The sequence below is a fragment of the Stomoxys calcitrans genome, chromosome 2, assembly GCF_963082655.1.
Source record: "Stomoxys calcitrans chromosome 2, idStoCalc2.1, whole genome shotgun sequence".
NCBI lineage: Eukaryota > Metazoa > Arthropoda > Insecta > Diptera > Muscidae > Stomoxys > Stomoxys calcitrans.
Genome location: NC_081553.1, coordinates 198,870,188 through 198,882,761, shown reverse-complemented (window position 1 = coordinate 198,882,761; position 12,574 = coordinate 198,870,188). Strand labels below are relative to the sequence as shown.

Genomic DNA, 12,574 nt, shown 5'->3' with positions numbered 1-12,574 from the left:
CCATGATGGAACAACATGGACGCAACAGACTGCCAGCTACATCATTCCTGAGATATCGCTCCTCATCAAACTCCTCCTCCTCCTCCTCAAGCTCCTCTCCATCCAACACAAACTCGAATTCATTTCCTGCAGCCGCTACAACTGCGGCCCCATTTGCTGCCACATATGGTTCGGCCTACAATTCAATTGCAACATCAATGTCTTCAACGTTATTAACAACAACAACAGCGACACTGTCATCATCAATGCAAGCGGCGTCAACATCAACATCAACATCGCCATCGCCATCGCCATCGCCATCATCATTATCATCATCCTCATCGTCATTAGTGGCCAATGTGTTGGAGACTTTAACCACATTCGAGAATGATGTGAGCAATAGTTTATCACATTCCCTGGATGCCTTTGTGGCTGTCACTCCCATGGCTTTGCTAGGCAATTTCTCATGGCCCCCCTCATCATCAGCCGCCACAGCGGCAGCAGTAGCAACGGCTTTGAACCCCAACATTTCCAACACCATCACGGCGAATAATAACAGTCACTTCATTGCCACCTCGAGTACAACCATCATGGGCAATTCTTCCTTAAATGCCTCTACCAGTGTTTCCTCATCCTCCTCTTCCACGGCAGCCATGATAATGACATCGACGACATTAGCTCCCTCGGTGGATTCCTATTTGGTTGGTATGGCCTGGCCAAAGGCTTTGGTCGTTGCCATATTTATGCTGCTCATATTGGTTACTGTGGTCGGTAATACTCTTGTGATTTTAGCCGTTTTGACAACACGTCGTCTGCGCACGGTGACAAATTGCTTTGTCCTTAATTTGGCCATAACCGATTGGTTGGTGGGCACCTGCGTTATGCCACCTGCCGTAATGGTCTATATTGTGGGTAAGTAGTAGTAGTAGTAGTAGTAGTTTTTTTTTGTGGTTTTAAAGTCTCTCAAGTGTTCAGTGTATACACAGTGGAAGAGTTGCATAAATATTTTCCCATTGCACAAGAGACAGCTCTTGAGATAAGTTTGGGAGAGCCCAAACTCTCAAAAATGGTTTTTTACCATTTAATGCCATGGCCACTGAAAATACCAGAAATTATTCCTACTGATAACCATTGGTCAATAGTTAATGCAAGAATGATAACAAGTAAGAGCGTTTTAAGTTCGGTCGGGCCGAATCTTATATACCCTACACCTACCTAAACCACGGTATCTCTTTTTAGGCAAACACAGAATAATGGATAAGAATTATTATGCTATTGGAGCTATATCAAGCAATAGTCCGGTTCTAAAGACAAATGAATTAAATGTTGAAGAACATAGCAGAAGTCATTGGATAATATTTCAGTCCAATCGGATAAGACTCGAGCCTTGTAGGGGCTCGAAAAGTATAATCCGGAGATCGATTAATATGGGAGCTGTATCAGGTATAGATCAGTTCAGATCAGATGTTGAAGGTTACGGGAGAAGCCGTTGTACAAAATTTCAGCCAAATCGGATAATAATTACGACCTCTAAAGGCTCAAGAAGTCAAGATCTCAGATCGGTTTATATGACAGCTATATCAGGTGATGGACCGATTTGAACCATACTTAGCACAGTTCTTGGATATCATGACAAAACACGTCGTGCCAAAATTCATTCCAATCGGATAAGAATTGCGCCCTCTATAGGCTCAAGAAGTCAAGACCCAAGATCGGTTTATATGACAGCTATATCAGGTTATGAACCGATTTGAACCATACTTAGTACAGTTGTTGGATATCACAACAAAACACGTCGTGCACAATTTCATTCCAATCGGATAAGAATTGCGCACTCTAGAGGCTCAAGAAGTCAAGACCCATGATCGGTTTATATGACAGCTATATCAAAACATGGACCGATATGGCCCATTTACAATACCAACCGACCTACACTTATAAAAAGTATTTGTGCAAAATTTCAAGCGGCTAGCTTTACTCCTTCGGAAGTTAGCGTGCTTTCGACAGACAGACGGACGGACGGACGGATGGACAGACGGACGGACATGGCTAGATCGGCATGAAATGTCACGACGATCAAGAATATGTATACTTTATGGGGTCTCAGACTCATATTTCGAGTAGTTTCAAACAGAATGACGAAATTAGTATACCCCCATCTTATGACGGAGGGTATAAAAATGGTCCGATATGGCCCATTTGTAATCTCAACTGACCTACACTGATAGGAGGTATTTGTGCAAAATTTCAAGCGGCTAGCTATGCTCCTTCTAATGTTAGCTTGGTTTTAACAGACGGACGGACGGAGAGACGAACGGGCGGGCAGACGTTGAGACGGACGAACATGGCTAGATCGACTTAAAATGTCATGGCGTGTGGGGTCTTAGACGTATATTTCGAGGTGTTACAAACGGTGCGAAAGATCGGTATAAATGACAGCTATATCCAAATATAGCCCGATCTCTATCATACTCGGTACGAATTTCGAGGGGTCTAACGCAACTCATAGGGACTACTTTCAGCACAATCGGTTAATAAATTCAACTTTCATGGGCCTAAAATCTTTAATCGGGAGATTGATATATATAGCATATACATCCAAATCTCTACCGATCTAGGCCGTATTAAATATGGATGTCGAGAAGCCTAACACAACTTGCCATACCGAATTTCAGCAAAATCGTACAATAAATGAGTCTATTATGGGCGCAAGACCTTAAATCGAGAGACGGTATGGCAGCTATATCCAAATCTGGACCGATCTGGTCCAGGGGCCTTACATAACGTATTGTCCCAAATTTCAATGAAATCGATCAGTAAATGCGAGAGATCGGTCTAAATGGCAGCACAATCCAAATCTGAACCGATTTGAGCCGTGTTGAAAATGTTGAATGTCAAGAGGACTAACACAACTCACTGCCCTAAATTTCAGCAAAATCTGATTAAAAAAAGGTGGCTTTAATGGGCCTAAGGCGAGCGGACATGGCTAGGTTAGGTTTAAGTGGAAGTCTGCCATCAGACTCTCTTGGACGTTTTCGTCCATGGTGATACCAGAGGAATAGAAGAAGGAAGATGCCTTCCAGTTCCTACCGTTGAACAACGCATATCGCTTTAAAAAGCCCAACAACTTGCGAACGTTTGTAAATGCAATTTTGCCTACGAACACTCCACTAAGGAACTGGGGCAAACTTCTCACATATCACTGAGTGCTGTCCGATTCAAATTTTAAGCTCAATGATAAGGGGCTTCCTTTTTATAGCCGAGTCCGAACGTCGTGCCGTAATGCGACACCTCTTTGGGGAGAAGTTTTAACACGGCATTGTACCTCACAAATGTCGCCCGCATTTAAGGGAATAACCACCGCTGAAAAATTTTCTCGTCTGGATTCGAGCTCAGGCGAGCAGCGTCATAGTCGAACATGCTAACCAATAGGCTATCGGTGGCCTCCATGTGAACGTTTACAACCGCTAAATCGTTCTCAAAGAAATGAGAACCTTAAGTAGTGTGGGACACACCCACAGATGGTGTTCTATAGTCTCTTCTTCTTCGATGTCCTCACAGCTACTGCAAAAGTCGTTGCTGGCAACCTTTAGTCTGTCAGCATGTTTTCCGATAAGTCAGTGACGCAGCATTTTGCCTAGCCACAATATCCAGGGGCATTAGACGTAGCACTAAATTAAGTGCATCAGATGGTCTCATCCTCAGTGCGGCTGTGATGCACAAACAAGTCATCCTTTGGATCCGTTTGAACAGTAGGTGGACTTTTGAAGCGCCGTCCACCAGACCACAACACCATAAAACCCACTTATAAGAGTTTCCCTGTAATGTAAGGTAGTTCCTAGACTCGCAAGTTCGTCCGCGTTACAATTCCCTGGGATATCTCTGTGGCCCGGCACCCAGAACAGGTGAATTTTGAACTGTTCAGCCATCTCGTTGAGATATCTGCGAGAGTCGAGGGCGGTTTTTGTGTTCAGAAATACATTCTCCATGGATTTAATGGCTGTCTGAGAAGATGTTTATGCCAATCGTCGTTGTGAGGTTATATCTTAGCCATTCCACACTTCCTTAATTGCAAGGTTCTCTTTGATACATACTACAGTGGTCGGGTAACCTTTTCGATATGACCAGCTCTAGATCTTTAGAGTACACCCCAAATCCCACGTGGTCGTTTAGTTTGGAACCATCCGCATGGAAAACTATGGAAATTCTGTTACCAGGGATATCGTAGTTCTATCAGGCATTGTGGTACAGTAGTTTTTTTATCAAGAAGCTGCTCAGGTGGGGTGTAATCCACACTGGCTGGAACTTCGGGCATTGTATCAAGGATTACACAGTGTCTGTAACCGCCACAGGACCAAAGAGATGGCTCTCTTAGCCTCAGGGCAGTGGTCGCAGCATATTGCCTAGCCACAATCTCCAGGGGAATTAGACGTAGCACTAAATTAAGTGCATCAGATGGTGTCATCCTCAGTGCGGCTGTGATGCACAAACAAGCCATCTTTTGGATCCGTTTGAGTATTGAACAGTAGGAGGACTTTTGAAGCGCCGTCCACCAGACCACAACACCATATAGCATTAAGATCTGACAATTGTAAAATTGCAGCATAAAATTTAGGTGAAGCTTTACCTCCTAAAATCACCTATAATAGGGTATTTGACCCATTAAAGGGGGATATGATGAATGATAAATAGATATTATTGAGTGGAGTGCGTCATTCAAATTTGTGCTCAAGTGGCAGATGGAGTGTGGGTCACAACCTTCCACATAGACACATGTATACACCCATCATGACAATAAGGTTTTCAAATGAAAGGCATACGGTTTTTGACTGAGAATCTGTTATAATATTTAGCGGACCACCTCACTTTAGAACAGTCGATCACTTATAATAAAGGCGTAGCGGAGCGGGCCGGCTTCAGCTAGTATAAATATAGATGAGGTGGTGTGCATACAAAGTTAGGCGTGGCCCAACTTAAAGCCTTTTTATAACTTCCACCATATGTGGGGGTATACTTATTTTACCCACCACCGAAGGATTTTGTCATTCCGTTTTCAACACATCGAAATATCCATTTCCGACTCTAAAAAAAATTAAAAATCTAAGACGATCTAGCCATGTCCGTCCGTCTGTCTGTTGAAATCACGCCACAGTCTTTAAAAATAGAGATATGGAGCTGAAACTTTGCACAGATACTTTTCTTGTCCATAAGCAGGTTAAGTTCGAAGATGGGCTATATCGGACATTATCTTCCTATAGCCCCCATATAGACCGATCCTCCGATTTAGGGTCTTAGGCCCATAAAAGACATATTTATTATCCAATTTTGCTGAAATTTGGGACAGTTAGTTGTGTTAGGCCCTTCGACATTCTTCTTTAATTTGGCTCAGATCGGGCCAAATTTGGATATAGCTGTCATATAGACCGATCTCTCGATTAAAGGTTTTTGGGCCATAAAACGCCTTTTTACTTGTTTCATCATTCTATTTGTAACACCTCGAAATATTGATCAAGGATATCATAAAGTATACATATTTAGCAATGTCCGTCCGTCCGTCTATCTGTGCGTCTGTCTGTCGAAAGAACGTCAACTTTCAAGGGACTAAACTAGGCACTTGAAATTTTGTACAAATTCTTCCCGTATTGCTCGAAGGTTGGTGTAATAAATGGACCATATCGGTTAATTTTTATACCCTCCACCATAGAATGGGGGGTATACTAATTTCGTCATTCTGTTTGTAACTACTCGAAATATTCGTCTGAGACCCCATAAAGTATATATGTTCTTGATCGTCGCGACATTTTATGTCGATCTAGCCACGTACGTCCGTCTGTCCATCCGTCCGCCTGTCTGTCGAAAGCACGCTATCTTCCGAAGGAGTAAAGCTAGCCGCTTGAAATTTTGCACACATACTTCCTATTAGTGTAGGTCGGTTGGTATTGTAAATGGGCCATATCGGTTCATGTTTTAATATAGCTGCCATATAAACCGATCTTGGGCCTTGACTTCTTGAGCCTCTAGAGTGTGCAATGCAATTCTTATCCGATTTGAATGAATTTTTGCACCAAGTATTTTGTTATGATATCCAACAACTGAGCCAGGTATGGTTCAAATCGGTTCATAACTTGATATGGCTGCCATATAAACCGATCTTGGTCTTGACTTCTTGAGCCTCTAGAGTGTGCAATTTTTATTCGATTTGAATGAATTTTTGCACGAAGTGTTTTTTTATGATATCCAATAACTGTGCTAAGTATGGTTCAAATCGGTTCATAACTTGATATAGCTGCCATATAAATTGATCTTGGGTCTTGACTTCTTGAGCCTTTAGAGGTCGCAATTCTTATCCGATTTGAATGAATTTTTGCACCAAATATTTTGTTATGATATCCAACAACTCAGCCAGATATGGTTGAAATCGGTTCATAACCTGATATAGCTGTCATATAAACAGATCTGGGGACTTGACTTCTTGAGCTTCTAGAGAGCGCATTTGCTATCCGATTTGGCTGAAATTTAGCTTGACGTGTTTTGTTATGACTTTCAACAACTGTGCTAAGAATAATTCAAATCGGTCCATAACCTGATATAGTTGCCATATAAACCCATTTGGGATCTTGACTTCTGGAGCCTCTAGAGGTCGCAATTATTATCCGTTTTGCCCGAAATTTTGTACGACGGATTCTCTCATGACCATCAACATACGTGTTTGTTATGGTTTGAATCGGTCTATAGCCCGATACAGCTCCCATATAAATCGATCTCTCTATTTTACTTCTTGAGCCCCCAAAGGGCGCAATTCTTATTCGAATTGGCTGACATTTTACACAGGTCTCCAACATATAATTAAATTGTGGTCCAAACCGGACCATATATTGATATCGCTCTACAAGCAGACCAAATCTTTTCTTATATTCTTTTTTGCCTAAGAAGAGATGGCGGGAAAAGAACTCGACATATGCGATCCATGTTGGAGGATATATAAGATTCGGCCCGGCCGAACTTGGCATGCTTTTACTTGTTTAATATAGCTACCATATAAACCGATCCTGTATCTTGACTTCTTGAGCCTTTAGAGGGCTCAATTCCTATCCGATTTGTCTAAAATTTTGTATGTGATGTTTTGTTACTACATCCAACAACTTTGATAATAAAGGCCAAAATCGATTCATAATCTGGAATAGCTCCCATATTAAGCGATCTCGGTTCTGGACTTATTGAACCGCTATAGGGCGCAATTGTTATCCGATTTGACTGCAATTTCGCATGCCGATCTCCTGACTAAACTTATTGAGCCTATAGAGGGCGCAATCCATATGCGATAAGGGTGAATTTGTTTACAACGTCATCTTCTATGACTTTCAAGATGGATGCGAAGTATGGTCTGAACCGGTTCATAACCTGATATAGCTTCCATAAACCTGATATAGCTCCCATATAAACCGCCCCTATAGGGCGCAATTCTTATCCGATTGGGTTGAAACTTTGCATAATGAATTTTACCATGGTTTCCAACATGCAAACCAAGTATGGGCCGCATCAGTCAATAACGTGATACACCTCCTATAGTACAGCAGTTCTTAACCATTATCCTTTGTTTGCCAGAGTTAAAGAGTTACCAGGCACGGAACTTGGCAAAAGCGATCCATGGTGGAGCGTACATAATATTCGGCTTGGCTGAACTTGTAGTTGTTGCTTGTTAACTTTGCTAAGCGTTAATCACTTTTCCATCTCTGTCCATGTTTTTAATCCATATGTATCAATCTGGAATATTCAAAAAATTGAATCACTTCAAAACCGCTGCGAATCGCTTGTTTTGATAATCAAGAAAGAAAAAACATTTCAATACGAGTATCAAAGAGAAATTGCAAATGTGAATATGTTCCTGGATTTTTGCCATTATATTATAATAAATTATTCAAATGAAGATTTCCACTTTACTTAATTTGATGAAAGATTACAGAAAAAAAAAATAAATAACATTTTATATGACCTTGCAAATTTCACAAATATATCATCATAGCGATTTTTCTTTTCGTTTTTTTAATTTTTTCCAGGTAGCTGGCGTTTGGGTTGGATTTTATGTGATATCTGGATATCTTTGGATGTCTTACTCTGTACCGCTTCCATATTGAGCTTATGTGCCATCAGTTTAGACAGGTATGTGGGTGTTAGTGTGTGTGTGTGTATGTGTGAATGCAGTTGTAAAGTGGAAGTAGAAAAAGCGAATAAAATTGCGTTTGTAAATGCCTTGGTTGTTATTTGTTGTTCAACAAAAGAAGAAGAGGGAAGAAAGCATAAAAGTTTTTGGCAAAAATCCAAAGATGAATAGAAAATGTTTTGCAATTGCCAAGTAAAATATTTGCTGAGTGGTTGATTTTCGAAAGTTTCGTTAAGTTAGAGATGCAAAAAGTTGCTTAATAAAGGGAATATTTGTTAATTCGTTTGTGTGGTTGACTGTTTTATCTTTCCATTCGTTGAATATTTAGTTTATCCTTAACATTCATAAATTTCTCAAATCTTAATCACCAGTGAGGCTCATAAGCGATATCTAAATTCAATCGCTATGTTGTGCAATTGAACTCAATTATTATGTGCGTGAGGGAAATGACGTAAAAACTGACTTTATTGACTAGTCAAAATCAAAGCTGGCGAGTTTTTGGTGAATCCTGAGGAGTTCATGAGTCATGAGGTTTTTCTTGAGACTTGATTTTTTATGAGATGTAGAGTTTTTCGTTATTCGTGAATGAAATCCAAACCCATTAACGTAATCGCGACCGTGATTATTAAAAAAAAGATTGGCGGCAGTTAAATGACAAGCAAACTGATTTGTCGCAAAAAAATTGCTAAGTCCCGCCGGGCCGAATTTAAGAATCGCACCACCATGCATACAAAAAAATTCCACATACGAGTAAAAACTTAGTTGATGGGTGGATGTGTACATCTGTTATTTTAGTCGTTTCGTTTTATATGGGAGCCAGAAACGTAGACAAAATTTCAATAAAATATTCTGTCAAGAGAATATTTCAGTAAAATATCTAGGGATAAAATTTGGCACTGAACCGGGCCCCTCGAATTTATTTTTCTAAAGATAAAATTGAGATTGCAGCCGTTGAGTGGAGCGGAAGTGTTTTTATTTCGCACCTCAAAAAAAATAACAAGTTCGGCCGGGCCGAATCTAATATACCCTCCACCATGGATCGCATTTGTCGAGGTTCTTTTCCCGGCATCTCTTCTTAGGCAAAAAAGGATATAAAAAAAGATTTGCTCAAGAAGTAAAATAGAGAGATCGATTTATATGGGAGCTGTATCGGGCTATAGACACGTATGTTGATGGTCATGAGAGAATCCGTCATACAAAATTTCAGGCAAATCGGATAATAATTGCGATCTCTAGAGGCTCAAGAAGTCAAGATCCAAGATCGGTTTATATGGCAGCTATATCAGGTTATGAACCATACTTGGCACAGTTGTTGGACATCATAGCATAATTCTACGTGCAAAATTTCATCCCAATCGGATAAGAATTGCGCACTCTAAAGGCTCAAGAAGTCAAGACCCAAGATCGGTTTATATGGCAGCTATATCAAAACATGGACCGATATGGCCCATTTACAATACCAACCGAAGTATGAAGTATTTGTATACCCTTTTTGGTGGAGGGTATAAAAATATATCCGTATCTCGGATCCATATCTCGGATAATCGTATCTATTACGAAATTATATCCTTATCTCGGATAACCGTACCTACACGAAAAAATTTTAAAGCATTTTGGAGTAGGCTAGGAATGGACTTCAAAGTCTCAACATATGCGTCAAGCTGTAGCGTGTTGTCCTCCCCTCCTATAGGTGTGGTGGTGCCTTGGCACCTGCAGTCTCGAGTAATGCTTCAAGCGCACAACTAGTCGCCAGACTAATTAATGAGGAAGAGATGGATAAACCAGAGGGATGCACAGTTCGTCCCCAGCCTTTAAGTAAAGGTGGATTCAGACAGCGACTGTGTCAATGAAACAGTCTTCACAACCGAATCCTCTCGAGGGCAGCAGGATGACGGTAGAGGTGGCCGATGGCTTTGCAAAGCTCACAAGCAGACTGAGAAAGCGATCCGGTGCATTGTATTTGAAGGTGTAGGGTATTATACAGTCGGCACCGTCCGACTTTTGCCCTTCCTTACTGGTTTTTACTTCAGTCCCAAAACATTTTCTGACTCCAGTCTAAAGACTTTTTTTCTAAAACTCATTCTTAGATTGACCACTCGTTGTTATTGACTTGTATATAAAAAAAATTAAAGTTCTGCCTTCATTGTCCGTTGGGTTGTCATCACAGATGCCTAACCTTGTTTAGGTGCAGATACATATGTGGTGTGCCAGATATTCCACAAGAGCACTTGTAATGGCATTGTCCATGACGATGTGGCAGCAGCAAATACGAAACCACATTCTCTTGTGCATATGTTTGGTTTAAGATTGTCTTGCATTTTAATGACTTTGTTTTGTGCATGGTAATGCCATTTTATGATGCAATTATTTGACGTTTATTTCATTTGTATTTTCGTTTTCTTGGTGAATTTTTCATTGCAGATATTTGGCTGTAACACAACCCTTAACGTATTCCAAAAATAGACGTACTAAGCGTTTGGCATTATTAATGATATTCATTGTGTGGGTGACGGCTCTCAGTATTACGTGTCCCCCATATTTGGGATGGTAAGTTGATAATATTGAACTATACGATCATATGTAAAGCAAAGTTTTAGAATAATTCTTAAAAAAAAAAAAATAGATTTAAAGAAAATTTAACTTCTCATAAAAGATATGCAAGTCATTGATGGCATTTCCCATATTCCCTTACTTACAAGCATTCTCTTAAAACTTCTTTGCTTAAAATCTCTTCTCGCCAGAAAATTTTCTTTTTTTTTTCAAAATACAAGCTACAAAAATTCTTATTCGTAGCTCGCTATTGCCACAATGCATCATCAGTACTTGTGGTAAAGTAAGCAAATGTATGAAAAAAGGCCCCAAACCAATATTGGCTTATGTTGCCTTTCGACTCTTTCCCTCTCTGCCAAGTGCAGCTAACAAATGTTACCACATTGCCATTGAGAGCATTTATTAAATGCATATGGAGTTGGCTGCTGCAAGATACCCATTGGGTTGGTACTCTTGAAAAAAGGCATAGCTGCAAACTACGAATGAGCAAACAAAACAGCAAGTTCAACTAAAACAAAAGCTTATATTAAGACTTAAAGACAAAGTATACAAAACAACTTATCAGCAATTCTTGCAAAGGCAAAGTCAAAGAAATATGCAATTGTGCACGTAAAAAAGGAAGTGAATATATAGATAGATTGGGTTAGCATTTAGCTGTAAGTTTAAAGTTTAAAAGAATAAAATATAAATATATGACGAGCAAAAGCGTGCTAAGTTCGGCCGGGCCGAATCTTATATACCATACCCTACACGCATTTGTCGAGTTCTTTACGCCACATCTCTTTTTAGGCAAACAAAGAATAATGAATAAGAACTGTTATGCTATTAAAGCTATACCAAGTTATAGTCCGATTCGAACCATAAATGAATTAAATGGTGAACATTGTAGAAGTCATTGTGTAATACTTCAGTCCATTCGAATAAGAATTGCGCCTTGTAGGGGCTCAAACAGCTAAATCGAGAGATCGGTTTATATGGGAGCTGTATCAAGCTATAGATCGATTCAGACTATATTTCACATGTATGTTGAAGGTCATGGGAGAAGCCGTTGTACAAAATTTCTGCCAAATCGGATGAGAATTGCGCCCTCTAGAGGCTCAAGAAGTCAAGACCCATGATCGGTTTATATGGCAGCCTTCGAAAGTAAGCGTGCTTTCGACAGACGGACGGACATGGCTATATCGACTTAAAATGACATGACGATCAAGAATATATAAATTTTGTGGGGTTTCAAATGTATATTTCGAGGCGTTACAAACAGAATGACGAAATTAGTAAACCCCCATTCTATGGTGTAGGGTATGAAAACGGACCACCACCCCCCCAGCTCCCCCCAATGTTGACGCAAAAGAAAAAAAGGTCCATGATTTGCGGATCTGCACCTGGAATGTCAGCACTCTTTATGGAGAAGCTGCAGTATACACACTGGAGGATGTATTAGAGAAATACAAGGCAATATTACCGCAGTGCAATGGACTGGAAACGGCGTCACTACAACACCAAATTGTGACGAACTATACCATAGCTGCCATAAAACGAGGCATGAATTTGACTGTGGATTTGTGGTTAGTCGGAGACTGAAACACCTTGTCTCCAGCTTCACTCCAGTGGATGAGAGGCTAGCCACAATCCGCATAAGTGCCCAATTTTTTAACATCAGCCTTATTTGTGCCCATGCCCCGACGGAAGACAAAGACGAGCAGACCAAGGATATTTTCTACGAGCGCCTAGAGAGAGAATATGACTGCTGCCCCGCCCATAATATTACAACCGTTCTCGATAGGGAAAGAAGACATTTTTGGTCCAACAGTCGGAAAGTTTAGCCTCCACGAGATAATGTCCAGCAATGGGTTGGGGCTGATAGATTTTGCCGTGGCAAAAAAT

General features: G+C 40.5%; 1 protein-coding gene across 4 annotated transcripts in view; it reads left to right on the top strand.

The window, feature by feature from the left end:
• The window catches only part of LOC106090480 (tyramine receptor 1), a 94,374-nt gene that overhangs the window by 64,465 nt on the left and 17,335 nt on the right, over positions 1 to 12,574 (top strand). For all 4 annotated transcript variants that reach the window (XM_013256681.2, XM_059363360.1, XM_059363361.1 and 1 more), the window contains 3 exons: positions 1 to 891; positions 8,037 to 8,139; positions 10,562 to 10,687. The exon at positions 1 to 891 is cut by the window's left edge and continues 851 nt beyond it. In XM_013256681.2, coding sequence (XP_013112135.2) covers positions 1 to 891; positions 8,037 to 8,139; positions 10,562 to 10,687 — 1,120 coding nt within the window. The remainder of the gene's footprint in view (positions 892 to 8,036; positions 8,140 to 10,561; positions 10,688 to 12,574) is intronic.